The following is a 26,850-nucleotide window of genomic DNA, read 5'->3' as shown; positions in this document are numbered from 1 at the left end:
TTAACAAACATTTACCAAAAATTTACTATGTTCTAACCTCAGATGGCAGCTGCTAAAGGAGGAAATACATTTAGGATATGTACTACTGGGCTGCTTAGGTTTTTGTCAATTGGACATGACCTCAAGTCATCTTGGAAGAGGAAACCTCAGCTGAAAAAAAAAATACATCAAACAGATTGGTCTGTAGGCAAGTCTGTGGGGGCATTTTCTTAATTAATGATAAACGTGGCCAGGCCCAACTCACTGTGGGAAGCGCCAGCTCTGGGCAGATGCCCCCTGGATTGTGTAAGAAAGCAGGCCATGGGAAGAGAGCCATTAAGCAGCACTCCTCCATGGTCTCTGCTACAGTGCCTGTGCTGACTTCCCTCAGCCTCGGACTGTGATAGGGAGTTGTAAGATGAAATAAACCTTTTCCTCCCCATGTTGCTTTTGGGTCATGGTGTTTATCACAGCAAACAAAGAAAACTAATATAATTACCCTAAAAGGAAGCGAGGATGGAGAGAAGCCGAAATCATAAAGAATGAACAGTGGATTAGTGTAAAGAAACAGAAAAGCCAGCTGCGTGTTGTATCAGATATTTAAATGCCCTCCAAAGTCAAGAATCTCATTTTGCCTTTTCTTCCTAGACATCTTGGAGTTTGCTCTGCCTCCAGAGACCAGGAGCCTGTGATCCACACACTTTGGGAGCCCATGCTCACCACACTGTAGTCCTTGGTTTTCCCCTTGCCAGAGCCTAGTTAACCTAGAAGACCCAGGCCCCCCACCCTGTTGTTTGGTTTTGTTTTAACAAGAACTTCAGTTCACATGTTTTCCTGTTGGCCAAGCATCATAATCTCTGTCTGCAAAGGCCACATTTTGTTTTATGTCCCACAGCACTGGGTAGGGCCCTTCCAAAGATCTGACACAGATGAGGCTGAAAGCAGTTGGTAAAGCCACTAAGGAAAAACAATATTGGGTCATATAAAGTCTACTAACCATTATGATCTGCACCTTTGCAGAGGCTTTTAACTACCTGTGGTGATGGCAGACACTCCTTAAAGTGCTGGCCTTCATTTGCTAAGACTAGCCTAGATCAGTGTGGATCTGAGCCCAAACCAGAGCACATGGCAACAGACCGCAGTGTGCTTTCCTAGATGTCCATTGTCACAGAGGGAAAAAGCCCCATAATGTTTGCATATTGTGCATTGGGTGGTCTCTACTCCAAATGTGCTCTGTGCTGGTGTAAGGATAGGAAATATATTAGTAATGGTATTTGAAAGGTAAACCCAAAACAAAACAAACAAATAAACAAACAAAAAAGCTAGAAAGAAATTCTACTTATCAGTCAATGAAAATAACTGAAGTAGCACCCTAAATTTCTTATTTATTGACTCCACAAATAAAAGCATTACATCTTTATGCAAGTTAGTTTTTATTGTTAAGTTGACACAACCTAGAGTCATTCAGAGAGAGGAAGCCTTAATTAAAGAATTATCTTCATAAAATCGATCTGTGGTTATGCCTGTGAGGAACTGCCTTGATTGACAGTTGATGTGGGAGGGCTCAGCCCACTGTGGGTGGCATGCTCCCTAGGCACGTGGACCTGGTCTGTGAACCTAGCCATGAACAACGCAGAGTGAGCCAGTATACAGTGTTCCTCTACGGTTTCTTCTTCAAGTTCTACCTTGAATTCCTGACCTGACAGTCATGACAGAAATTATAATAGATGAAATCTAGACACCACTAGATGCATTTTTCTAGCCATATTTTCTTTTCAAATTAATTAACCCTAAACATCAGCAAATGAGAAGCCACTTCCTGGCAGCCCAAGCTTTTTTTGCTCAGTTTGCTGTCAGTTTAATTTTCACAGGGGGGATTTCTTTTCTAAATTGTTTTGTCATGTCCCCTGCATAGAACTTAACATGAATGGCTAATGCTTACATTTCTATTTCTAGGAAGCCAGTAGTCTAAGGAATTTATGACCACCCCATTTTACGGGTAAGGAAACTCAGATAAGAGATTGTCAGAGAAAGTCCTACCTAGCAGCGATAGAGCTGGGATTTGGCCTCCAAGGCCTCCGCTAAAGTCTGTGCAGTTGGTAATTCTACTCCAGTAGGCCCTGAGAACAGCCAAAGTTAGGGCCTGTGCGGGCTGAGTTCTCTTTTCTTTTCTTTTCCCTCAATCCATCTTCCCTTCCCTTCTTATTGTGTCAGTCTCTCAGGTTGCCTAGGCTAACCTCAAACTCTCTGGGATCTTCTTGCCTTGGCCTCATAAAGCTGTGATTCCAAGCATGTGTCCCTATACCTGGCTGCCTCCTCTCCCCCTCTGGCCTGCCCACCTCCTTCTTTCTGAGGCAAGCTAATTTGTCTCTTCAATTGCATTGCAAACCACCCACCCTGTATCTGGAAGGCCAAGGCAGGAGAATTAGGGAGTACAAAGCAAGCTTTGGCTACAGGGGACCTGTGTCAAAATTAAAAAAAAAAAAAAGAAAAAAAAAGAAAAGAAAAAAGGAAAAGAAATCCCTAGGACCTCGGTAAAGCACACTATGTGTCTGAGAAGGTGTTCCAGAGAGGAAAAAGAGGTTTGACAAACCCACCCTGAATATGCGCAGTACCACCTAATGGGCCAGAAGCCACGGCAGATTAAAAAGGCAGAAAGGATAGTTAGCTGAGCATCAACAATTTTCCCCATGTGTCTGCAATGTGTTAAACTGCCTACTGTCCCTGTCTTCCACGGCCCTGCCGCCCTTGCCGCCCACGGCCCTGCGGCTCACCGCCTCTGCCTCCCACGGCCCTTGCCTCCCACGGCCCTGCCGCCCACGGCCCTGCAGCTCACCGCCCGGTTACTGTGCCTTCGCTGCCAGGATGGACTCTATTCCCTGAGCCCTGAACCTTCTGTCAGGCATTTGGTCAGAGTAACCACAAACCTTGCCTCAGACTTTACTTCTGTGCCTCTTGCCTTATCTACCGGACGCCTAGTACTAAACATGTGTGTTACCAGGCCAAAAGAACGCGTCGACTTTTTTTCATTGCCTAAAACTGAGGAGATCAGGAAAGACTGCCTGTAGGAACACACTGCCAGGTGCTCTCTACCCACCAAGGGTACATCTCCAATTCCTCTAACCTCGGCCCCAATGCCTGGTTGATGATTCCAACAGACAGAGCCACATTTCAGATTCCCCGTCCAGATGCGGCATCCGTTCCCATTGCACAGTTGGCCCGACCCTGAACCCCTCAAACGATCAGTGAATAGTCAATGAATTAATGAGTCTCTTCCTGAATCAGACCTGAAGCCATACACCAAGGGGTCTAATGACAAGGTAGGATCCTAGAAACTGCTGTTGACTAAATTAAGAAAAGTTAGGGCTGGAGAGATGGCTCAGTGGTTAAGGGCACTGCCTGCTCTTCCAAAGGACCAGGGTTCAATCCTCAGCAACCACATGGCAGCTCACAACTGTCTGTAACTCTAAGATCTGACACCCTAACACCAACACACATAAATTAAAAAAAAAAAAAAGTTAGACCATGGATGTTTTGTAACTGCTGCTTTCACTGTTTTTAAATACATAAAAACTCCATGTGTGTGTCGCTAAGCCAAGTATACATTTAATGTTTAATGATTTAAAGCAACCCTGTGAGGTAAATGCAATTATCACTATTTGCATAGGTAAAAACTTAGGGGCCAGAGATCCGATAGAGGACAGAATTAAAATGCTAAATTGTATGGGACTCAGCTCTCGCAAACCACACTGTGTTGTCTCTATCAACATTAACTCACACCATATGGTTTTTATCCTAATTATTATGTCATAAAATAGAGCATAAATTCGAGACCAATTAAGGCAAAATCCCTAAATTAACATTTACTAAGAAGATATCTATCTGACTTTTCCAGAAGTCATGAGACTGTTAAGAAAAGCTGGTAACTTCTTAAGAGATTCATTCTTTACCAAGTATACGTTGAGTGCACTTTCTAGGTGTCTGACCTAGATGCTGGTCCATGAACAAGTCAGCCTTCTCACACTCATCGGTAGCAAAGTAATTAGGTAGCACAGAGACAAGGATGCGGAAGTGAGCACAGTATCCCACAAAGGCAGTCCATTCTCAGCAGTGTGAGAACAATTCAGAGTGCCAGGAGATGTGGCATGGACCATGTTCTCTGTATTTCTAAGATGGAGTTGCTGTTGGCTAACCAAAGACTGGAATAGGGAATTGGGGAAGATGAGCTTCTAGGAAAAAAGAGAAATACTCCTTAGCACTTAAAAAAACAAAAAACAAAAAACAAAAACAAAAACAAGTCAGTCTAACAGTGTTGAGCAGAGTGACGGGATAGGTAGGGACAGACTACCATCAGTAACGCTGGATAGATGTTCAGTTTAACCAAGGCACTGGTGGGATCCGTGCCAGCTTTGTGGAAATGATGTTTTTGTAGAGGGTGAGGTGGTGTCTAGGATGTGGTTGTGGGAATGTAGCACCCATTGGAGTCCAAGGATTGTAGGGTCTGGTGGGTACGTTGCATGGAGAGGCAATCACAATGGGTGTGTGGGGCTCTGGCTCAAGCAAGTATTCTGGGTGATGATGCAGAAGGCTTTCTTCATGTCTGCAAAACAAGTTACCTAAAGGCAGTCACTCAGGTGGAGCTGAGCAGATCCCATCCTGTAAAAGGAAAGCAGGAGCGTGCTGCTCACAGAAGAGATCACGAGCCTCCAGAGGCATGAGAGTGGACTGGAAGGCACGTACCAGCTGTTCACCCATAGCAGGTCCTCCGTCCCTGGAAGCACCAAACAACTCTGACTGCATCTCCCACCACACACCCTCAGCACAAGCTCATGGATTTTAGGGAGGCAGGCTCTGGTTGACTGACTCAAAGGCTGTCCTTGCCGTGTTAGGGAAGGTCCCTGTGGCTGGCCTCAGGAAAAGGGAGGCCGCCCCTGCGGCCTTGAGGCTCAGGGTCACCCAACTTCCCACACTACTCACCGCGAAGGAGGGAGGCCCTCTTTCAGGCCAACCTCAAGTCATCTTTCTCCTCCTGCTGCAGAATCCCGGCGAGCTCAAACCAGCTCCAGCCCTGACACCTGTTGGTTTTTCAGTCAATCCCTTTCCTGGCCTAGAGGCTGAACCAATGTTCACATTTCTTCTTCCGCAGCCTCAGGCGTTCAGCCAATCAGGAATGACAACGCTGCAAGGTACAGTATCGCCATAGCGACGGGTGACGCCTGCCCTGTTGCCTTAGCAACCGAAGAATGCACTGTGAAAGCCAGGGTGCAGGGATCTAACCTAGGCATTGCTGAATCCTATTCAACAGAGCTTCGGCATCCAAAATAAAACTTTGGCATCAAAAACCCAGGTGCTTCAAGAATTTTTATACCCTACAAATCAGTTCTCAAAGATAATAGGGGAAAAGGAAGCAAGACATGCTTAGTTTCTTGTTTGAGGGTTGAGGTCCTGAAACTTGATTTTGGGGCCAGGCAAGCCACGATCAAGACAGCCTGCATAGTATCTTTTAGATGACACAAAATCACTTGAAGCTGCTATAGCACCAGTGTCAGAACATGCTGAGAAGACACATTCCTCGGGCACAAGGGCTCTCTATTAGAGTCCTGTCACCAGATCATTTGGTGGCTTTGCAAAGTCATACAACTTTTTCCGGGAAGTTTTGAATTGCATTAACATCGCCTTTAAAAGGGCACACCATACTGCTTTAAAAGGTTTTAACGAATTGACTAAACTAACTCAGCAGTCAATTTTCGATGAGCACAATTCCTAAGGATGCCATCTCATTTGCTCTTCATATTGTCCAGTCGTTACTTTTGATTCTAAGGTTGAGAATAACCCAAGCAGCCAGGCAACTCGTAAGTGATGGGGAGAAGGCAGAATCATTGACTCTGCAGTGTTTAACAGACTAGGCTGTGACCTTGGCGATGGGCAGGGGGCAGGGCCCTACTCACTTACATACATGTGATGCTGGGGTTTAGGTGACTCACAGCACACAGGCAGTGGAAAACAAGAGATCAGGAGTTTAAAGCCAGCCTGGGCTACATGAGACACTGCCTCAAAAAACTAAAATAAAAAAACTTAAAAAAAAAAAAAAAAAAAAAAAAAAAAAAAAAAAAAACACTGAAAATACAGTTCTATCCTGGAAATGAAAGCATGAGAAAGGCAAAATCAGGCAAACAGCACTAAACTTCAGGCCATGAAACTTCCACTAAAAGCCAAAGAGGCCATGGGGCTGTAGGACAGTAGACTAGAAAACATTTTTGTAAACTCCTAATTCCCAAGCAGGCAGTCAATGTGAGCAGCTGAAGACTGACTTTCTCTTCAGTGGGATACAAAATGTGCTTCCTGTTTTTCTACTTCTCCATAAAGTGAATGTGAAATTGAAACTGAACCTTCCCTGATGATTTCCTTTGCTTCACAGAAGACAGCAAGACATCTTGGCTCTGGAAGACAGGTGATCATCTCCAGTGTAAGGACCCAGGATTTGTGATGAGCCATGTTGTGCATCCTGTCATACAGCTCAGTTCTAGGAGACTTTTACCCATTGTTTCCTTTATTATCTTGAAATGAATGTCTAAACTACACGAAGTAAAATGTATTGAGTCCTAATTATAGCACACAAGAAGCAGAGACTGCAGAGGCAGCTCAATAGTCAGGAAGGCGTGCTCCTCATGCAGAGGGGATCTCTGGTCCCTAAAGCGATGGTCGTTTACAGCTGCCTAAAACTCCCTCTCTGGGGCATCTGACACCATCTCTTCTGGTCCCAGTGGGTACTTAAACATATGTGCATGCGCACACACACACAGAAGGGAGGTGGGAGAGAAGGAGGAGGGACAAAGGGGGGGTGGGTGGGGCAGAGAGAGAGAGAGAGAGAGAGAGAATATGGGGCAAGAGTTATTCTGAAATCAATGCAGACCTTTAAATGGACTTTGGAAAAAGAAAAAGAAAGCAGAAGCAGAACGGGTTTGCACAGATGGGAAATAGCCCCACTGCAGGCCCACCCATGAGAAGGAACACAAAGCTCACCATGAGGAGAAGCAAATCTCAGATTAGGCAAGCAGTAAGCAATACCACAGCACACAGCCATGAGTGAGGATTCCCTCCCAGGAAACAGCACTAACAGGAGTGCTGTATGTGGTAAAAACTCTCTCCTAAATATAACAACTTTCCAAAGCTATAAACATTTTTCTTCATCTCACGTCCATGGCTTAACAATATGTGAGACACAAAAAGGCTCTCTATGTGAAAAACAAGAGCATTACATGAAACAAAACAATCTAAGTCAAAATAAAATCAGCTAAAAGAGAAACAGGCCTTGAGCCAAAAGGTCAAGTGTTATCAAGAAAGTGATAACACAACACACAGTACAAGTTTCTTGGTTCAAAACAGAAGGGAAAATTGGACCAGCATCCAAAAGGAACTTTACCAACTTCAACATTTCCTAACTATAAAATAATTTCATTTATGCTTTTCCTTTTCTTTAGTCTCTCCTGTCTACACGAAGAACTGGGAAGCAGGAAGCAGAGGCCACCCACTTCCCGCCCTCCCTGCCCCTAGCTTAAGCAGAGAAAGGCATGTTGCTCTTCTTATAGCGCAGTGAAAATAACAGCCAACAAGTTCCTATGTAAACTTTTATTGCTCTTTCAACTCTCAATAACATCTACAAAAAAAAAAAAAAAAATATTTTCTCTAGTAATTAGGAAACAAATGTGAAAGGCAGGATGGTTCACATTATAGACTCAGGTAGAGACTTGTACTTCATATAGATGAAAAATATCAGGTCTACAGTTTGTTTAATTGAGTCTGGGTTTTATTACAAAAGAAAACACCATTGCAATTATAAACATCATAAAAACTGTAACTGTATTTGGAAATTACACCAAGGTATCAAATATTATATAAATGGACAATAAATTTAAATTTTAATTTAAGCCTAACATAGTAAACATTGGAAGACACCTTACTCCTACAAAGCCAAAAACTTAAAGGAACAAAAAAAAAAAGCTACAGCACAGAAACAATGTGCAAAAAATATGATTAAAAACCATTGAACTGGGGCTTAAACCAAGTACATACACATTAAAATTTTAAAATAATTGTTACATGATTCCATTTGACAATTTACTTTCCAGAAAGTTAAAACAGACCTTACAATTAAAATGATCACATCTTGTGATTGGAATACTATTTCAAAACTTGAATGCAGCTTGTCTTTAAATTTACTTTCTAAAAATAAATAATTGTTGGAATAAATGAAGACAGTTCATGTATTTGCACTACAAATAATAACAATGATAGATCTACATAAATAAAGTTCAGACATGTAAGTTACTTAATATAAACATATTCGAATTACAATGCTGTACTCATGGCTAACATATTCCACTCTGAGCACTCTGTCAGGACGCAGAAGTGGCGTTGCTCAGCTGCACACACGATGACACCTAAGCAGGAAGCTCTGCTGTGAGACCTCATTGTCAGAGGCCACTCTTCTTTCTGTACAAGTGTGAACCTGCCTTTGTGATAGGAAAGCCACAAAGCTTACACTCAAGCCCAAACTTCCAGCACGTGGAAGAAACAAACAATTTGGGGGTGGAAAAACAAGAGTTAGTGATTCTCAGAAGTAAACAAATCTTTATAAATACATGCACTAGCACACAAAACCATTTCATCCTACATGTCTTATAGAAAGCTTGGCAAATCTGAACATTGGTACGCCACAAGTTTTAAAAAAGAGAGTTAAGAGTGATTTTTATACACATACACAAACACACAATGTTTTAAAGACCTTGTACTTCACTTTTGCATATCTAATATTATTATTAAAAATATATATCATAATCACCCCTTTAGCATCAGGAAGCTAGTTTACTGTCTTTCCAAAAGCTTCTATTTTAGATTGAAATAGCAATAAAAAGGAAGTAAATTTCAGATAGTTAACACCAGGCTTTATTATAGTCTCTGTAAACACACATCTATAAATAAATAAAATATGGTGGAGGGAAGAACATCCTGAGGTGGCCCCATGGCCATGGTGTTCAGTAGCACTAAGCTCCATCTGAAAATCAAGGCATCTAAGAAAGTGCAGGGCTGTGTCTCTGAATTATTCTATAAATGGGTATGTACAAGTTTAATTATTTTGCACCTTGAGGTAAATCAGTACATAGCAATTACTACTGCTCATACATACCTATTTAAGGCAGCGTTTAAAAATCAATATATATACTAAATTATCTCTCTTGCTGTCTTGCAATGAATGTTATTCATGATTGTTATTTTCAAAAATAGCACAAGAAATGTAACCACCTGAAAGAAGCAGTTAATTACCCTTGCTCTTCGGTGGAGTAGTCGTATCATCACTTTGTAAGTCAAGTAGTCAAAAGAAAGCAGATGCCATTAGTATAATCAAGACCACAGTGAAACATCTTAGATGCAAAGCATTTTGTATGTCATGTTTTTTTTTCCTGGCATTGGATAATACATATATAATTACATAAATCATAGGAAGATTATGATACCAGGTAGGTTTCAGATTAAAATTTAAAATCACTTCCTGTAAAATAAATTAACCCTTTGATGTCCAGGCACAAAGGAACAGTATGAGGAAATTCTCTTGCTTGGCTACATCAGGGGGATTATAATTAGCAGCAAATGGGGACTTTGGGAATCCCTATGCTGCTAAGTGAAGAGGAGCCACTTCAATGGAGGTCACTAATGACCACAAGCACAGGCAACCCTTGCCATCATGTGTTACGGAAGTCCAATAGAATTCCTCAGATAGTACCAGATGGTGCCAACTATTTTATCATGAATCCAACTATGTGATCTCAGAAATACACTAATTGGTACATAGTTTAGAATTAACTAAAACTACTTCAAACTTCCTAGAAATATCTGCTTTCGGCACTTTTAGTCATTTGATCTAAAGATCAATTTCTTCAAACATTTTAACTTTAGTTTGAAATGCTTCCTTAGAACATTCACCCCAATCTTCATGTCCCATCACCTTGCGTGCCTCTGAAGGCAGACAGGGTTCTCACTGTGTCTGTGTATCGTCTATCCTCTTGCCGTATCAGTTTCCTGGCCCCAGCCATTCTGTCCCATAGGCTGAAACAGCATTTACTTATTTATTCTGTGGAGAGCTAAGAGTATATAAGTTTCATACATGTTTAAAATACAGCTTGGAAATACTGGAGACCCAAGTGCTATCACAGAACAGGAACAATGTCATCGATCTGAACTGCACAGGAAATACCAAACTTCCTTTTAAAATGTAAATATGGCAGTGCTTTATATCAAAGATGTAAAGTTTGTCACCTGCTTTCAGGTAATGAACAGAAATGCAAGTGAGCACCAAATATCTACAACAGGAACAACTTACTCTGTATTTGTTATTGTCCCAAATATTCACATAATATTTAAGTATCAAATCAATCAGAATAAATAAAATATTTTAAAAGAAGATACTTGATAATAACCTATTAGTATATTGTATACAATAGAAAGAAGCAGCACAGAAAGTGAAAGGTAATTCTTATAGAGGAACCTGGATCACAAGCCCACCTGAAAGGTGTTGGCTCTTTATTTCTGAACCTGACACACTAGAACATTCTAAGTAAAGAAGGACCAAGACAACGTACAGCGGGACTCTGGGTTTCTAGGAAAGTATGAGTACTAGAAAAGCCCTGCTACAAAGGAAACAGCATTTAGCTATTCCAGGTGACATTTTATAGCTTCTAAAACTCAAAACGATATGACTAGAGCGGGTCTTAAACTAGAAGTCATATATAACTTGTTTTTTACTTGTCCATCAAAATGGAGACCCAGATACAGATATTTTGAGATTTAAAAATACTGCCTAAGACATAAAGTTCCTACGTACAAAGTCTCCACCAATTGATAATCACCTCTGTGCTCATCCCTGTTGCAATATGATGGACAGCGTCGTGAAGGAAGCCCACAGAGAGGACAGGACGTGCCATTTCCCCGCCACGTGGGCAGACCCCTTATTCTACCTATAAAGCACTACCAAAAGGGAAACAAAAGTCTTTCAAAATTCAGATCAAAATTTTAAGTATATAGATTAAGTATGCATCACTTTAGGTTGATATGATTGATTGCCACTGACAGAGATTAAGAAAAGCAGATTGAATGCAGTTTTCCACATCTTTCTATTGTATAACAAAAAGGCTTTGTCCCCTCCTCCCCCAAATAAGTATCCAAAGAGTAAAAACCATGTACCTCGCCTCTACGAGACCACTTGATTAATACATTCTCCATGGTGCTCACTAGAAATGCCCAATACTACTACTTCAAAAAGCCCCATAGTACTGTTATACATAATGGCATGGCACATGTGCTGCGTGTGTGTGTGTGTGTGTGTGTGTGTGTGTGTGTGTGTGTGTGTGTGTGTGTGTGTACACGTGTACGTACATACACAGATAGGCATTTATCTCTATATATTCCTTTTGGTTTGACTTTACAATGAAGTCTCAGCATCCATGTATTTTTTTGACGGTTCATCTTCGAAATTTATTGTCACACTCACAGGCTTTTCAGGGCTGTTTAAAGGAAACAATGAAGAAAAAAATTATTTGCAAAAGAATCAGCCCTAAATTTCAAATGGTCAATGAGAAGCATCTACAACATATCTATGAGTTGCTTACTGACACCAGTTTATAACTTGCTATATAACCTGGCTGTTTTTATTTCTTCCACAATTGCATACATGAATAGTATATATTTTAATCATATTCACCCCTCACTCTGTTTGAACTCTGTTCCCCCGGGATGTTGTATTTCCTCTTACATCATTTTGAGGAGAGGGCCAACCCACATGACAAGCTAAGTATAAAAGATATGTACTAATGTTACTATATAGCCTCTATTTTCACCACAACAATATTAACAATCCAAGCTAAAGGTGCTGGCAGAGTGTGAACAGGAACCAAGGGTGAAGTTTAAAGAACTGTATAACCTTATAGGCTAAAGACAGAAGTGGAAAGAAGGGACAATTAGGCTTAAAAAACTAGAACTCATAGCCAGACTGTGGCTGTGCACCCTTTTAATCCCAGCACTTGGGAGGCAGAGGCAGGTGGATTGCTGTGAGTTCAAGGCCAGCCTGGTCCACAAAGCAAGTCCAGGTCCAGGACAGCCAATGCTACACAGAGAAATCCTGTCTCAAAAAGCAAAAAAACCCAACCAACCAACCAAACAAACAAAAAAAAAACCAAAAACACAAAACCAAAACCAAAAAACCCAAAAACTAGAACTCAAGGAATGAGGATCAAAAATATATGAAGAGGTGCATAGTGGGGCACACCTTTAATCCCAACATTGGGAGGCAGAGGCAGGTGGATCTCTGTGAGGTCCAGGACAGCCAGGGCTACAGAATGAGTTCTAGGGCTACATAGTAAGACCCTGCCATACATATCCACAAGAAAAAAAGAAAGAAAAATACGGGCAAATAGAATAAAGATTTTACTAAAAGAAAAGGAACGAGTAAGCAAACACCTATCACAAGGTAGATCTCAGAGAGACAGCAGAGAAACAGAATGAGTCAGAAGGTCTGCCTGGAGTTTCACGACCTAGTGCCTAGGCAGAATAACCAACACCCAGCAAGCACCTGACAAGATCCATGTCTGCAGGACATACTTGTTGAATATGAACAACTGAGCACTCCCAGGACAGTTTCTTGCCTCTTCTGACGTAAGAACTAAAGTTCTCATATTATCAAAATAGAGCCTGAGATCTCAGGACTTGGAAGTGAAGGAAAGAAAACAAACAAACAGGTGCTGCGTGACAAGAAACGTAACAAAGGGCTTAAAGAAGTTTCAGCACATGGTTCACTATAAAACTGAATTGTATTTATTCATACATGTGTAAACACATACACACATATACACACCAATAGATATAGATATTTCTATGTATATAGTGATAAAATGGATTCCCTTATGTGTGTACATGCATGTGTGTATGAATTAAATTTCTTTGAAATTATCATCTTGAGAAGAAATTGGTACCTTACTCAAAAAGATATGCCAAATAAAACAAAAATCAGAAAAACAACTGTTTTTCTTTATTCTTGAGCCAAAAGAAAGCACAATCATTTTATCTATCTATCTATCTATCTATCTATCTATCTATCTATCTATCTATCCATGCCAAGGTCTTGCTATGTAACCCTGACTGGCTTGGAATTCACTACATAGACCACACAAGCCTCAAATTAAGGTCCCTTCCTCCTGTCTTTGATTACAGGTGTGAACCATTGTGCCTAGTAGAATTAACTTAATTTTTAGTTAGCCTTGTTTCTTTATATTTTTTCTTTTATTTGGATACAATTATATTCAATTGAACCTTTAATTATGAATATATATTCAATTTATGAACATAATTATATTCTCTCTTTTTTTTTGTTTTTTTATTTTTTTTCTTTTTTTTTCTTTATTAATTTATTCTTGTTACATCTCAATGTTTATCCCATCCCTTGTATCCTCCCATTCAATATATCTGCACTGCTATGTAGAATTTATTTTTATTATATAATGGCAAAAAAAACTGTTTTGAAATACGCAATTGTAAATTTAAAAATTATAAAACATAATCATCACAACTTGCATCAGAACAAAATTAAGGTAGAAGAACAGATGGAAAGAAAGGAAGGAAGTTGGTATTGTCCAGAAAGGAGGATATACTTAGATACATTAGGTTAATTAATATGAGTGAAAACTAGCAACAGTTACAAAGGCATAAACAGGTATAACTACCTCGTGTTAGGTCTGGTTACTTTGGCATTCTCAGTATTCATGGAAAGAGCCTTCCACTGGGCAGTTTTGGCCATTTCATCTGATATGTTAACAACTGAAGGGTCAATACTGAAGAACAAATACACTTTGTGGTTAGTATCCAGTACTTGCAAAAGCATTAATATTGTCATTTTTATTAGCATCCTATCATTTCTTGTTTTCATCAATTTAAAAATTGAGAAAACATTTGACATGCACTTGAACTAAGATCTCCCAAAGTATTATAAACTTGGAATCCTGCTGTCAAGTCTTCACAGAGAACTCCATGTTCCTTAACAACCAAAACTAAGCAGAGCTGATTATGTTAGCAAAATCCTCTTATACTTCTTCATGGCGGAATTCAATTTGGATTAATGTAGATCTTCAAGCAGTATTCCAGCCAAAATACCTGCTAACCACCTAGGCTGTATCATTGAGATAACATACAAAACCAATTACTGTGTCTAGAAGCCTAAAAATAGAGAATTGGTCAAAACTCTTATAATTGACACTCTCATCAAGTAAAAGTCCACAGTATTTAAGAAAAAAAAAAAAGCCCCTTTTCTTTTACAAAATATTTTTTCTGTTTGTTTTCAAGCTGGAAAAAAAAAAATCACAACTGAAAACAAAGCTCTGAAAGTAGCAAACTGGCACAACCACACCAAAAAAAAAAAAAAAAGAAAAGAGAAAAAAAACAAAAAAAAAAAAACAAAAAAAAAAACCCAAAAACCAAGAAGTTAGATATTCTCATAGTTTTAGAGCCAAACTGTCATTTCATCAGATGTATCAAAATCAAAATATAGTAAAATTGTACATTTACTATAAAAGTCAAATGTAACCTTTTGACATTTCTCTGAAATACTGCAAAATGACTTCAGACCCCTAAATCCAATAATTATATCCATAAATAACAATGTGTTCCATATTATTGGCCATAAGTAACATGAACACTCCATAGGTAAAATTGCAATGCATCTATTAGGCTCCTTTTTACAAGAAGAAAAGCGATTCATGCAAACAAGCTAGCTACAAGCACAAGTGTCATACTGGACCCCATGAGTGAAGTGGGCGCTGCGTTCAGCACAGCCACCAGCAGGCAGAAGCTGAAGCATCAGACAACAGTGGGCAGCTCAGTAAGACCCTGGAGTAACCTAAGAGGAGGAAACCCCAACTGAGACCAACACCTCCATCAGATCAGGCTGCATGCAAATCTGTAAAGCATTTTTCAAATTAGTGATGGATGGAGAAAGACACAGTCTGTTTTGTGTGGTGCCCTCCCTAGGCTGGTGGTCTTGGGCAGTCAAAGAAAGCATGTGAGTGAGTTATGAAGAGAAGACGCCAATAAGCCCAGATCTTCCATGGCTTCTGTATCAGCTCCCTACCCTGGCTGCCTTCAACAGTGATAAGTAAAAGCAAGCAAAATAAACTCTTCCCTCCCCACGTTGCTCTTGATCATGGTGTTTGATCACAGCAATAGTAAGCCTGAGTGAAAGATCTGGGGAAGTAGCTCAGTGGAGATGGCTTGCAGCATGTACACGGCCCTAGGTTCAATACCAAACACTACAAAAACAAGAAATTAGGACACATTAAAATAGCAGTGTAATAGCAGTCATGTATGTTATAAGTGACTAATACCAATTGCTTACAAAAATTCCAACTCTGTTCATACTTTACATCATAATGTTTAACTTAGGATTGCTGGGCATGGTGGCATAGAGTTTTAATCCCAGCACTCTGGAAGTAGAGATAGCTCTCTGTGAATTGAAGGCCCAACTGGTCTACACAGTGAGTTACAGGCCAACCAGGGCTACACAGTAAAAATCTTGCCCAAACAATCAAACGAACACAATTAAGACTGCAGAGTACTAAGACAGCGTAAAGGCCAAAGCCTTAAAACAGTTACTAGATTTCCATCACATAAATCAAATGCTCAAGCTGAAGAAAATGGCAAGCCTTGTAACCTGACACTGTGTTTACCCTGTAGTAACATTTACTCACCATTAATTCAAAGAAATATTACATGCTTTATCTGCATACTTCACACATGTAAACAACACAGCATATGACTAAGGTTGTATGTTACCTGTATTTTAGGGTTTTAACTGGAATTTGTAGAAGACTCCCTCTTTCAAATGGAAGGTGCACAGTGTCCCCATCATCCTGAAGCATACGCTCAGCTTCCTTCAGAACACAGACATGAAGAGATTACTTCCTCCAAAATATCCCCAAGACGGCTTGTTTCCAAAAACACCTTAGCAACTTGGAAAGCCAAACTGGCAGCATTACTTAAGCAACGTATCGTCCTAACTGGCAGCTTCTTTCAGCGATGTCCATACTCGCATTAAAATTACAGCATGAAATTAAAAGAAGTGCTTGTAAGAATTGATTTCCCAAGGTAGAATTTCTATTTCTGAAAGTGAATGATTTTAATGCTATCTAAAAACAATGTGACCTAAGTCTGAATACGTGCTACCACACACATACAGTAGAAGAGACAGAATGGAAATCTCGTGTCTCATCATCACAGTGCAGAGTGAAAGCTCATCATGTAAGGCATGGTTCTCAGCCTCAGCAATACTGACAGAGCACACGCCTTTATCGGTAGATACTAGACTTTTTTCAAGTCCAAACGTAACTTGTGCCGATAGCATTCCCTCAAGTGGCGATAAAAAGGCATCTGACAGTGAAAACGTCCCTTGGAGGGGACATCATCCAAGGTTGTGAAGCACCAGAACAAAAAACATGGACTAAAATTATGACTTGTTAATAATAGAGAAAGACACAAAGAAGTATAGGGAAGCATAAGTACTCAAACTCATCTCTCTATTATCAGAAATCTCACCATGTCCAAATGACAAAGCATCCAAATTTAAAACTGCTACACCTAATTTCCCAGCATTCTTTGCAACTCAATGAGGAGATCTTGTACAAGAAGCTTACTGGATGACAGGCTTAGAATGGCCCCACAAACAAGGTAATGTCCATCTTGTCTCTGTTCTCCTACTGCTTCTGTTCTAGCGTGACATCTGGGGCTTGTCAGCTACTCTGCCACAGAAGGTGTCAGAAAACTGCAGACTACAGGCTTGACACAGGAGCAGGGACAGAATCCCTGGGCTTTTAAAATGCATTTTCACGTTTGTTCTTTAAATTCATATGCTTCTAAACCAACTAATAGAAAAAGAAAGCAATCTGACCTGTTTATTTTATATATTTTGCAAATATGTAATATCCTACATGAAGAAAAATCACCAATAGCTTACATATTTATGCATGTAGTATTAAAGAAATCAAAACTCTATTTTAAAATAGAACCTCATTCAAATACTTATAACGACTAACCTAGTCATAATTTTGAGAGGTATACCCTTTTCCTATCTACATTTAAATAAGACCATGACATTTAAAAAAGAATAGCCAGATATCGTGGTGCACAAATGTATCCCAAGTGCTCAGAGTGGGTAGGGCTGAAAGCGAACAACCACAGGTCTAGTCCAGCCTCAACTACACAGGGAGGCCCACGGTAAAAACAAAACAAACAAAACTCTGGATCTCTCTCACCTGGTTTTCAGGCAAAATTCTGAGGAGAAATTATGTCAACTTGGTGCAAACTTGAGTTTTCAGGGAGGGAGGGCATTTTCTTAACTAGTGATCGATGGAGAAGACCCAGACCACTGTGGGTGGGAGCAAACTGGTTAAGCAACACTCCTCCGTGGCCTCTGCATTAGCCCTGGCCTCCAGGTTCCTACCCTCACTGCTTTTGATAATAATATGAATGAAATAAACCATTTCCTTCCCAAGTTCCTTTTGTTCATGGTGTTTAACCACAGCAGTAGTAAGGCAGGAATTTTGAGCAAACTACTACAAACAACAAAGTATGTTCAGTTTCTACTCAGTAATAGCACAACTGTAGTTAAAAAACAAAACATCAAATCTAGAAAAACATATTTATTTTTAAAATCATGTACAGATCAACTAATGGTGGTACATAATACTGAATATGGGAACTAAAAGCCAGGCTGAGGAGAAGGCTCCACATGAAAAGGTGCATGCTGCTGTACAAGCCTGGCAACCTGATTTGACCCTATAATCCATGTCAAGGTCAACAAAACTGACTTCTGAAAGTTGTACTCTGATCTCCAGGTGTGTGATGTGGCATATAGGCTTCTACATAAACGTTCTGAGCATTACACATACACAAAACAATAACCCTAACCCTAACCCTGCAGTCAGGCATGGCGGTGTGCCTTGGTCCCAGCTGCTTTTGAGGCTAGGGTGGGAGGATCCTTTAGCCCAAGATTCAATAGCAGCATGGATAAAAAAAAAAAAAAATTTGATGGACTTATGCTTTATTGTGTCTCTCTGTGTGTAGCTATCGACAACAGGGTGTCCTGCTCCATCACACTTTATCTATTGTTTTTGATAGAGATGTGGTCTCTCACTGAGTCTGGAGCCAGGGTTCCTGTATAGGCCCCAGAGGGAGGCAACTACAACTGCAACAGCTACACCCAGCTTTTAAAAATGGGTGCTGAGGACTGTGAACTCTGGTCCTCATGCTGGTACAGCAAAAGTTCTTACCTAATAAATCATCTTCCAGCCCCTAACAGACACTTAAGCACAGTAAAACTTCATCAGTGTGTATGTCAGATCACTGAAATATTGTTACTGTGCTACATATTAATAGGTCCAGTGTATTTAAGGTTAAATTAGACTTTAAATTATTATGTGACGTTCTAGTACTGCTTCAAGTACTATAATTCTTATATTTCTTATAGTTCACAGACTACGCAGTTTTTAAAAGTATTCTCATATGAGCACTACCCACAGCAAGATGGGGAAATAAGGGTAAGAAGCGGTGTTTGGGCAACATAACCTTCCTCTCTGCCTCACTTCAGTAAAATGGAACAATTAGCAGTGTTTGTGCTTCATAAGGTTCTTCGACGATGGTAACAGTACCTGCTAAATGGTACAAATCATTAAACAAGGACACCTTTTTACCTCTTTCTCTTTTTTCTTTTTGTCGTCTTCTTTCTTTTTCTTACTTTCTGGCATGAGATCATCGAGCCAACTGAGTTCCCTCTTTGTGAAACACAGATCCATGAGCTTGCGCACGAAGACCAGCGCAAGAACCTGAGCAAGATGTGAGAGACAGACGTGTGATTCATACACAGAGAAAGGAGAGCAAATGTTTGCTCAAGTTTACATATAATAAGAAATGCTGCACCCATTGTTTAAAAATTAGTTCACACAGAGAAACCCTGTCTTGGAAGACTCCCCCCCCAAATTAGTTCCACACTTATTGGAAAGGGACAGATTTATTTGTATCTTCCAATCGTGTATACTACAGAGGAATAAAATTTAAAAAGCCATTCTGCCCTTCTCAATAAAGATTTTACATCATGTAAGTACCTATCATAAAAAACAGCTTTACAACTCTCTGACACTGCACTAGAATTCCTGATCTCGGGTCTGAGCTTTAGTTTTTCAGTGAAAAAAAGAGTGTGTGTGATGCCGCTGTGAATGTGCATGCTTGCAGAGGCTGACAGGCTGCCCTTTACTGCTGCTTGCTGCGTTCTATCTTTTGTTTTCTCCTCATTCAAAAAGTAACTTTTGCCATCAACTTTTTAGAGTACTGTTTAGTTTAGATAGACACCTTCCATGTACTATCTGTTACAAAAACTTTCTCCTGGTTCACAATACAACTCTTTAAAAAAAAAAAAAACTCTATTTAAAATGCTTCCTAGCATATAAAAATATTTCACATGGCTAAATATATTTACCCTTCTTTCCCCAGTAAGTTTCCCCATCTTCTTTAAAAGTTGTCTCTAAACAATGGGACGGGGATTCGGTTATATAACACTCGTGCGCTACAGCTTCACTCAACCTCTTTAATTTTGAATTCATTTAGGATTTCTTTTTAGTAAGATGTTACATAGTAGACAGTTAATTCTCAACACCATATGTTAAATAAAATGACCACCTTTAATGAAATAATCTGCCCGTGGTATTCCAGCTGCAATACAGTTACACATAAGGACAAATCTCTGGCCTCTTTATTCACTGCTATGCCATTTCCATACTGTGTGGACCTAAAAGTAGTTTTCGAATATTTGGTTGTCCAGACAGTATAAGCACAGAAGAGTTAAGTGGACAGTAAAACTCCATTCCTAATTATACTTATCTGATTTCTTATTTTCTATAACTTGCAACTCTTTTGATCTTTAACAAAAGCACAATGTATATATAGCAGAATAGAAAATAATATTCGTGCAGTTTGATGTACATGACAATTATACACATGTGACATACACAAGATACAGAGAATTTCTGCCAATCATGTTTTCTAAGTCTGACATTTCTCTAATTTTTAAAGTGATTTTTCTGCTTCACAACAATACCAGCCTCATCCTGAAACACATGTTTCAAATAAAATTAGTAAAATTCATGTCTACCTATATGCTACTTTGAAGAACTAAAGCTTTACATTACCAGGCTTCACTGCAATCTATTGTTAGGGCTTTATGAACTCCTAATACTGCTATGAGTTCAATTCTATCCCCTACTAAAAACAAGTTGAAGCTGCACACTGGAGGATATCCATATTTGGAAATAGGGTTTTTGCAGACAGTTAAGATAATTAAGTTGATCAGCCATGCGTGGTGGCACACGCCTTTAATCCCAGCACTTGGGAGGCAGAGGCTGGTGGATCACTGTGAGTTCGAGGCCAGCCTGGTCTACAAAGTGAGTCCAGGACAACCAAGGCTACACAGAGAAACCCTGTCTCGAAAAGCCCCAAAAAAAAAAAAAAGATAATTAAATTGGATGGAGTGAGGCAGGTTCCTAGAACACTTTGACTGGTGTTCTTATACAATAGTCATGCCATGTGCAAACACAGTCACAGGAAGATGATGTTGGTCAATTGAGACTGTAGCCACACAGCTATAGGACATGGGACCCAACAAGCAGCTATTAGGAGAGAAGAGGGACTCCCTGCAGATTTCAGAAAGTGATCCTGTGCCTACACCCTGATGTTACAATTTTTGTCTTCAGAGTTAGTAAGTAATAATTTTTGTGGTTTTAAGACACAAAGATTGTGAAACTTAACAAAAAAGTTGTTAAGAAATTGACATAAGTACCATTACAAAGACTTTTTTTTCTTAAAAAATCTTTTTAATCCTTTTATTTCAGTTTCCCTTTAAACATTTTCTGTAGTTTGGCCACTATTGTAAGATTTAAACTTTCTATGTTCTTATCCAGACACTCAAATACAACTGTTACCAATTAATTACAGGGAGGTTCTTCAGTCTTTTTTCATTAGATTCTGGCCAAAGGACTAGAAGGAATATATGTATAAATATGCTGATAATTTTTTGTTTTTTGAGACAGGGTTTCTCTGTGTAATCTTGACTGTCCTGGACTCACTTTGTAGACCAGGCTGGCCTTGAACTCACAGCGATCCGCCTGCCTCTGCCTCCTGAGTGCTAGGATTAAAGGCATGCGCCACCACCGCCCGGCTGCTGATAATTCTTTTAGATGCTGAAGTATCACTATCTGCTTCACTATGTTATATATCACTGAGTTTATATGCTAGTGTTTTAAGTTGATTGTATTTCACCATAAGAATTCACCTTAGATCTTTCAGTAGTGAGGTCTTACTAGTGTTCCCTGAGAAAACCTTCCAGCTCTTCTTTGGCTCTATATTCACAATCACCATCTCATCTTTAATCTTCATCAGCTAGAGCCTGGGTGATTTCTTTAATTTTGTCACTAAGAAATTATAAAAATGTATTTCTCTTTTGTATTGCTCAAGTACCTACAGAATATTCTACTGATCCACAAAGCCTAAAATATTTACTATCTAGCCCTTTACAGAAAAATGCTTATTGACCCTTGTGTTCTAGATTCTCAAGAACTTATGTCCATGTGGGTCTCCTGTGCATCTGTGACTACATCTCTTTTCCTCTTTCTGAGCTTATATACCTAACTTATTCTCTTATTTCCTTTTATACCTGACTTGGGAGAAACTGGTCCATTACTAATTTTTGCTGCATTTATTTTGCCTTCTTGAATAATAAAGCCCATGTGTGGTCCACAACTTACTCTGAGCATACAATTCTAGCTCTGCTCAATGTTTTAGAAACATCGTTACAATGTTCTTTCATTAAGTCCACTGGATTCTTCAACCTGACAATTTGGAGTTTAGTTTCCAAATCTGTAATGTTACTTTAATAGGTTCACAGTGACATGTAATTTAACTGTCATCAGGAAGGATTTCTCAGCAAGTTTCAACAATTGAGTCTTTTAATGTCTACTGTGGCTAAATCAATAATTACCTTTTATATAGTACGATAAAAAGACAAATACTACCTATTTGCATCATCCTTATGTAAAAATAACATTGAATGATGATTTAATGAGTTATATTGATTGTGACTTATCAAAATCCTCCATGGCCTTCATAAGTTTTAAACTTCTAGATCTGTCAATTGCTAGAAAAACACATTGTAGAAGCCTACTTCAAAGCCATGGTGTTTTACTTTGCTTGATGCAACTGCCTATCACCTTTGTTCTATGAATGTCCTATGTTCTGGAATTCCATAGAACTATAAAATAAGAGCCCTATAACCCAAGGACTAAAATATCAAAAGTAAATGACTTTAGATATGAGAATACTCAGCTGGGGATGGGGGGCATAAAGGGGGAGTGGCTCGCACTTTTAATCCTAGCACTCAGGAGGCAGAGGCAGGCAGATCGCTGTGAGTTCAAGGCCAGCCTGGTCCACAAATTGAGTTCAGGTCAGGCAAAGCTACACAGAGAAACCCTGTCTCGAAAAACAAACAAACAAACAAACAAACAAAAATACTCAAAATGCAAAGTACTCATTTATAGATAGAAATAGCTCATCAACAAACATATTTAAAAGAGGCATTTCTTTCCTCAAGGTCAGTCATAAAATTTCATGTTACCATGAACATAATAATTCCACTACGAATCAATAACAAAAGAAATCTAAAAATTCACCATCATGGGAAAAACTACTGCAGCAGCAGAGGCTTTGATCACCCACAGCAGGACAAGGCAGGTCAGCTGGACAACGGTGAACACATGCACCTTCCACAATGGGACGTAGCGCAGGTAGATCAGGTCTGGCTGGTGTTTGGCAGGCATTCCAAACAATTTGATACGGTCAAAAAACTACAAATGTAATGAAGGAAAAGAAAAAAACTCATCAGCAACAAGCATCTTTGCTATTTAAGAAATTATAAATTTTAGGGGTTTGTGTGTATGTTATGTGCAACAGTTAGTTTGTGGCTATGTTCTGCTATTATAGAAGAATGTTTCAGGAAAGACTCTCTAAAGAGAAAGGAGGAAAAAAAAAATCAAGGCAGACAGGGCAGGCGGTATATACCTGCAATCCTAACACTAACGAGAATGTGGCAGGACACAACTTTAAATTCAAGCTAGCCTAGGAAGCTAGCCCTGTCTCAAAACAACAACAAAACAGATAAAAATTTTTTTTTACTTTGGTAGATTAAAACATTTTGATGTTTACCTTTATGGTCAAACTCCAAATACACTGAATCTCTTCGACCTGTTTCTAATACGCATGATATCCAATATCCAAGCTGAATACAACTAAGGCTATTAACAGAAATCACCAATTCTCTCATTGAATGCTTCTGAAATTTAATTTCCTCATTTATGCACTGGAAATGATCTACTTGTTTCACAAAACTGTTATAAAAACCAAGTGAGTGAGAGACAGTACCATTTCTTGACCACAGGAGTTGTGGTGGCTTGATTAAAAATTGCCCCCAGAGAGGCATAGTGAGTGGCACCATGAGGAGGTGTGGCCTTGCTGGAGTAGCTATGGCTTTGTTGGAAGAAGTGTGCCACTAGGAGGTCTTTGAGGGCTCAGATGCACAAGCTAGGCTTCCCGCCATGACAATAACGGACTAAACCTGTGATAGTCTGACCATGTTTTTCTTTAGAGGAATGTAGGCTTTGGGACTTTGGGTTAGACAAGCAGCTGAAGAGAAGGCTCAGAGGTTAAGAACACTGATAGTTCTTACACAGATCCTCAGTTCAGTTCCCAACAACCACCTAGTGGCTTACAACCATCTATAATGTGATCTCATACCCTCTTCTGAACTGCAGGTGTGCACACAGGCAGAGCACAGTATACATAATAAATAAATAAATAAATAAATCTTAAAGAAAAAGAAAAGCAGCCGAATGCTCCAAGTGCTGCCTAATGGGCAATCCTAGCAGAAGCATGGAAGCCAGTGGTGCTGAGGGTGAATGGAACTGGGGGTGGCTGGCGCAGGAGGCTTCAGAGAAGAACATTCGTATGTGGCCTAGAGACTGCTCTTGTGATATTTTGGTAAAGAATGTGGCTGCTTTCTACCCTTGACCAAAAAAATCTGCCAGAGGGTAAACTGAAGAGTTACGGATCAACAACTTTGGCAGGGGACATTTCGAGACAGCCTAGTATTGACTGTATTGCTCATGCATATTTATAATGAAAAGAAGCAAGCTGACCAAGTAGAAATACAAAATGTAGAATTTGGAGAGAAAAGGTGCACAAGGAATTGGTATGGAGATAAGTCTTGTCTAAGGTGATAAAAAGATTAAAGAAAAGCCTGAAGTTAAACGGAATAAAGGGTATAGTTACCTCAGGGTGTGATCCCACACAGCTAAAGTTCCAACTTATGAAAAGGAATTGAAGAAAGCTTAGAGCAGGGCATGGTGGCACACAGCCTTCAAAGAGGCAAGTAGATTTCAGAGTTCAAGGCCAGTGAAGTAAATCATCAAAACCAGAAAGCTGGTGAAGACGTGACTGAATGAAAGGGCTATGTTCCAGCCCCAGTAAACAGAAGACCTTGGCAGTTTCAGCCACAGGCTTAGAAAAAGAGAATTTCCCTCCAAGACTAAGGAAAGTCGGTGAGGCCTGGCATGTGTCAGGGGTGTCCCTGCATGGAGGCCTAGCAGGCACTGCGTGAAGCTGAAGGTGAAGTCTGTCTTGCCTTTTAGAAAACCCAAGATGTTAGCGATGCCAGAGCCGTGGGTAGTACCTGCTGAGGAGAGCCCCTAACAGGGAGTGGGCTTCAGTCAACAACGTTGGAAGGCATTTGAGATCTGAAGAGCTTTGGCATCAGACATGGAGATGCAGAGTCTGGAGTTTGCCCAGTTGTTTTTCAGTCTTCCTTTGATCCAGTGTTTCCTCACTATGCTCCCTTTTGGAATGATAATGTATGCCCTGTGCCACTGTATGTTGAAAGTATATGTTCTGCTTTCTTTTTTCTTTTTCTTTTTCTTTTTTTTTTTTCCATTTTGATTCTACAGATTACAGTTAAGAGATTCTATGAGTCTCAGAAGAGATTTAGAACTATGGACTTTTAAACAAGTTTGATACTGTTATAAACAATGGTGCCTTTTGAAGTTGGATTCAATGCATTTAGCATTTTGATTTGGCCACAAGCCTGGGAAGGCCAGGGTGTGGAATGAGGCAGTTTGAATAAAGATGGTTCCTACAGGCTCAGAGAGGGGCACAATTAGGAGGGGTGGCCTTGTTGGAAGACGTGTCACTAGCGGGTGGGCTCTGCCTTCTGACATTCATGCCATGTGATTCTGCTGCCCACAGATCAGAACGTAGAACCCTCAGCTACCTTTTCAGCATCATGTCTGTCTGCTTTCCACCATGCTTCTTACTGTGAAGATAATGGACTAAGCCCCTGAAACTGTAAGCCACCCCCAAATAAATGTTTTCCTTTGTATGAGTTGCCATGGTCATGGTGGCTCTTCACAAAAATAGTAACCCTAACTAAGACAGGAGACATGAATTAAAAAAAACAAAAGAACAAAAAATGAAACAAAACAAAAGGCCAGGCACAGTGGCTCATGCCTGTAATCTCAGCACTCAGAGAGGCAGAGGCAGGTAGATCTCTGTCAGCCTGGGCTACAAAGCAAGTTCAGGACAGCCAAGACTATGCAGTCTTGAAAAACAAAAACAAACAAACAAACAACAACAAATTATGCTGGCTTTCAGATATGTTGACAGTTCCTTTATACCAGTGAGTGAATGGACAGCATAGTTTTTGTGAGAAGAGGTGGCCACTGTGCTAATATAAACATTTTCTATTCAGGTCTGTACAAACCTGAGTAATTTATAGAAGACTATTTCCACATAACAAGGTAAGCACTGGCTCTGGCTTCCTGACCGTGTAACTGCCTCAGCATCCTGGTTTTTAAACAGAAATTCCTCCTTTCCTCCATCCGTCATCATTTTAAGAATTACAGAAAACAATTTATGTGCTAAGCCTCATTGTGGCATACACTTTTATAAGAAACTACCGTTCTTGGTGCTGAAAGTGTTGTTGTTTACATCAGAAAAAAAGCCTTCCAATTCTGACTCTTTGATCCTTCCCTCACTATTCTAGTCTTCGCTGAGTGGGTGAGTGACCTTTCATTGGGTTTAAGTAGGTGAATTAATCATCTCATTTTGGGGGGTAAAAACATTCAATTAGCAGTACACAGGAAATGTGGACTTGATACAATCAGACAGAAAATCGTCACAAGTACAAGTTCTGCAATTTTTAGTAGTTCCATTATTAAATACTTGCCTGAATTCCTTTCAATGATGAAACTCCCATATAAAGGAAAACGCCATAGAGAACTGGCATTGGGATGAACTGTAAATAAAAGTGCTACAATTAGAACTCATCAAAGCAAACAGGGAGTGTGACTGGGTATGAGGAGCAATGGCACTTTAATGAATAGCTTCCTTTAAAACCTAGTTAACTTTTTAAACAAAACAGCCTTTCTGTGCCTCAGCTTGTTGTACATAGAACACTCAACAAAGTGGCTGACACAGCAGCAGTCACTAGAGTATTAGCTTCTTGCTGCCCAGCACCAATACAATGGGACAGCATTTACTAAGAAAGTCCTTAATGCTCTGCAGGATGGGGACGCCAAACCCCCAACCTGGCAGGCTTCTGTAGGAAATCCTGGTTGTGTATGTGAAATTAAAAGATATTTTAAATAGCTATTATCACTTTTAAAATAACAGCAATTAATATTAATAACC

General features: G+C 39.8%; 2 protein-coding genes across 13 annotated transcripts in view; both read right to left on the bottom strand.

Moving 5' to 3' along the window:
• Nek10 (NIMA related kinase 10) overlaps positions 1-5,122 on the bottom strand; it is a 180,826-nt gene extending 175,704 nt beyond the window's left edge. Inside the window, exon 1 of the mRNA XM_051140001.1 lies at positions 4,957-5,122. The gene's annotated coding sequence lies outside the window, so the exon portion shown is untranslated. The remainder of the gene's footprint in view (positions 1-4,956) is intronic.
• Positions 5,123-11,399: 6,277 nt separating this feature from the next.
• Positions 11,400-26,850, bottom strand: part of Slc4a7 (solute carrier family 4 member 7) — an 89,954-nt gene continuing 74,503 nt past the window's right edge. For 8 of the 12 annotated variants that reach the window (XM_051139954.1, XM_051139957.1, XM_051139960.1 and 5 more), the window contains 6 exons: positions 26,387-26,455; positions 22,785-22,958; positions 18,762-18,893; positions 15,850-15,947; positions 13,749-13,856; positions 11,400-11,537 (listed from right to left, as the gene is read on the bottom strand). In XM_051139954.1, coding sequence (XP_050995911.1) covers positions 11,456-11,537; positions 13,749-13,856; positions 15,850-15,947; positions 18,762-18,893; positions 22,785-22,958; positions 26,387-26,455 — 663 coding nt within the window. In that variant the 3' untranslated portion in view covers positions 11,400-11,455. The remainder of the gene's footprint in view (positions 11,538-13,748; positions 13,857-15,849; positions 15,948-18,761; positions 18,894-22,784; positions 22,959-26,386; positions 26,456-26,850) is intronic. The other 4 variants (XM_051139961.1, XM_051139962.1, XM_051139964.1 and 1 more) reach the window with 1 other exon arrangement.

Source organism: Acomys russatus, chromosome 3, assembly GCF_903995435.1.
Source record: "Acomys russatus chromosome 3, mAcoRus1.1, whole genome shotgun sequence".
NCBI classification, from domain to species: domain Eukaryota; kingdom Metazoa; phylum Chordata; class Mammalia; order Rodentia; family Muridae; genus Acomys; species Acomys russatus.
The sequence above is the reverse complement of the archived record's forward strand: the minus strand, read 5'-3'. Positions and strand labels throughout refer to the sequence as shown.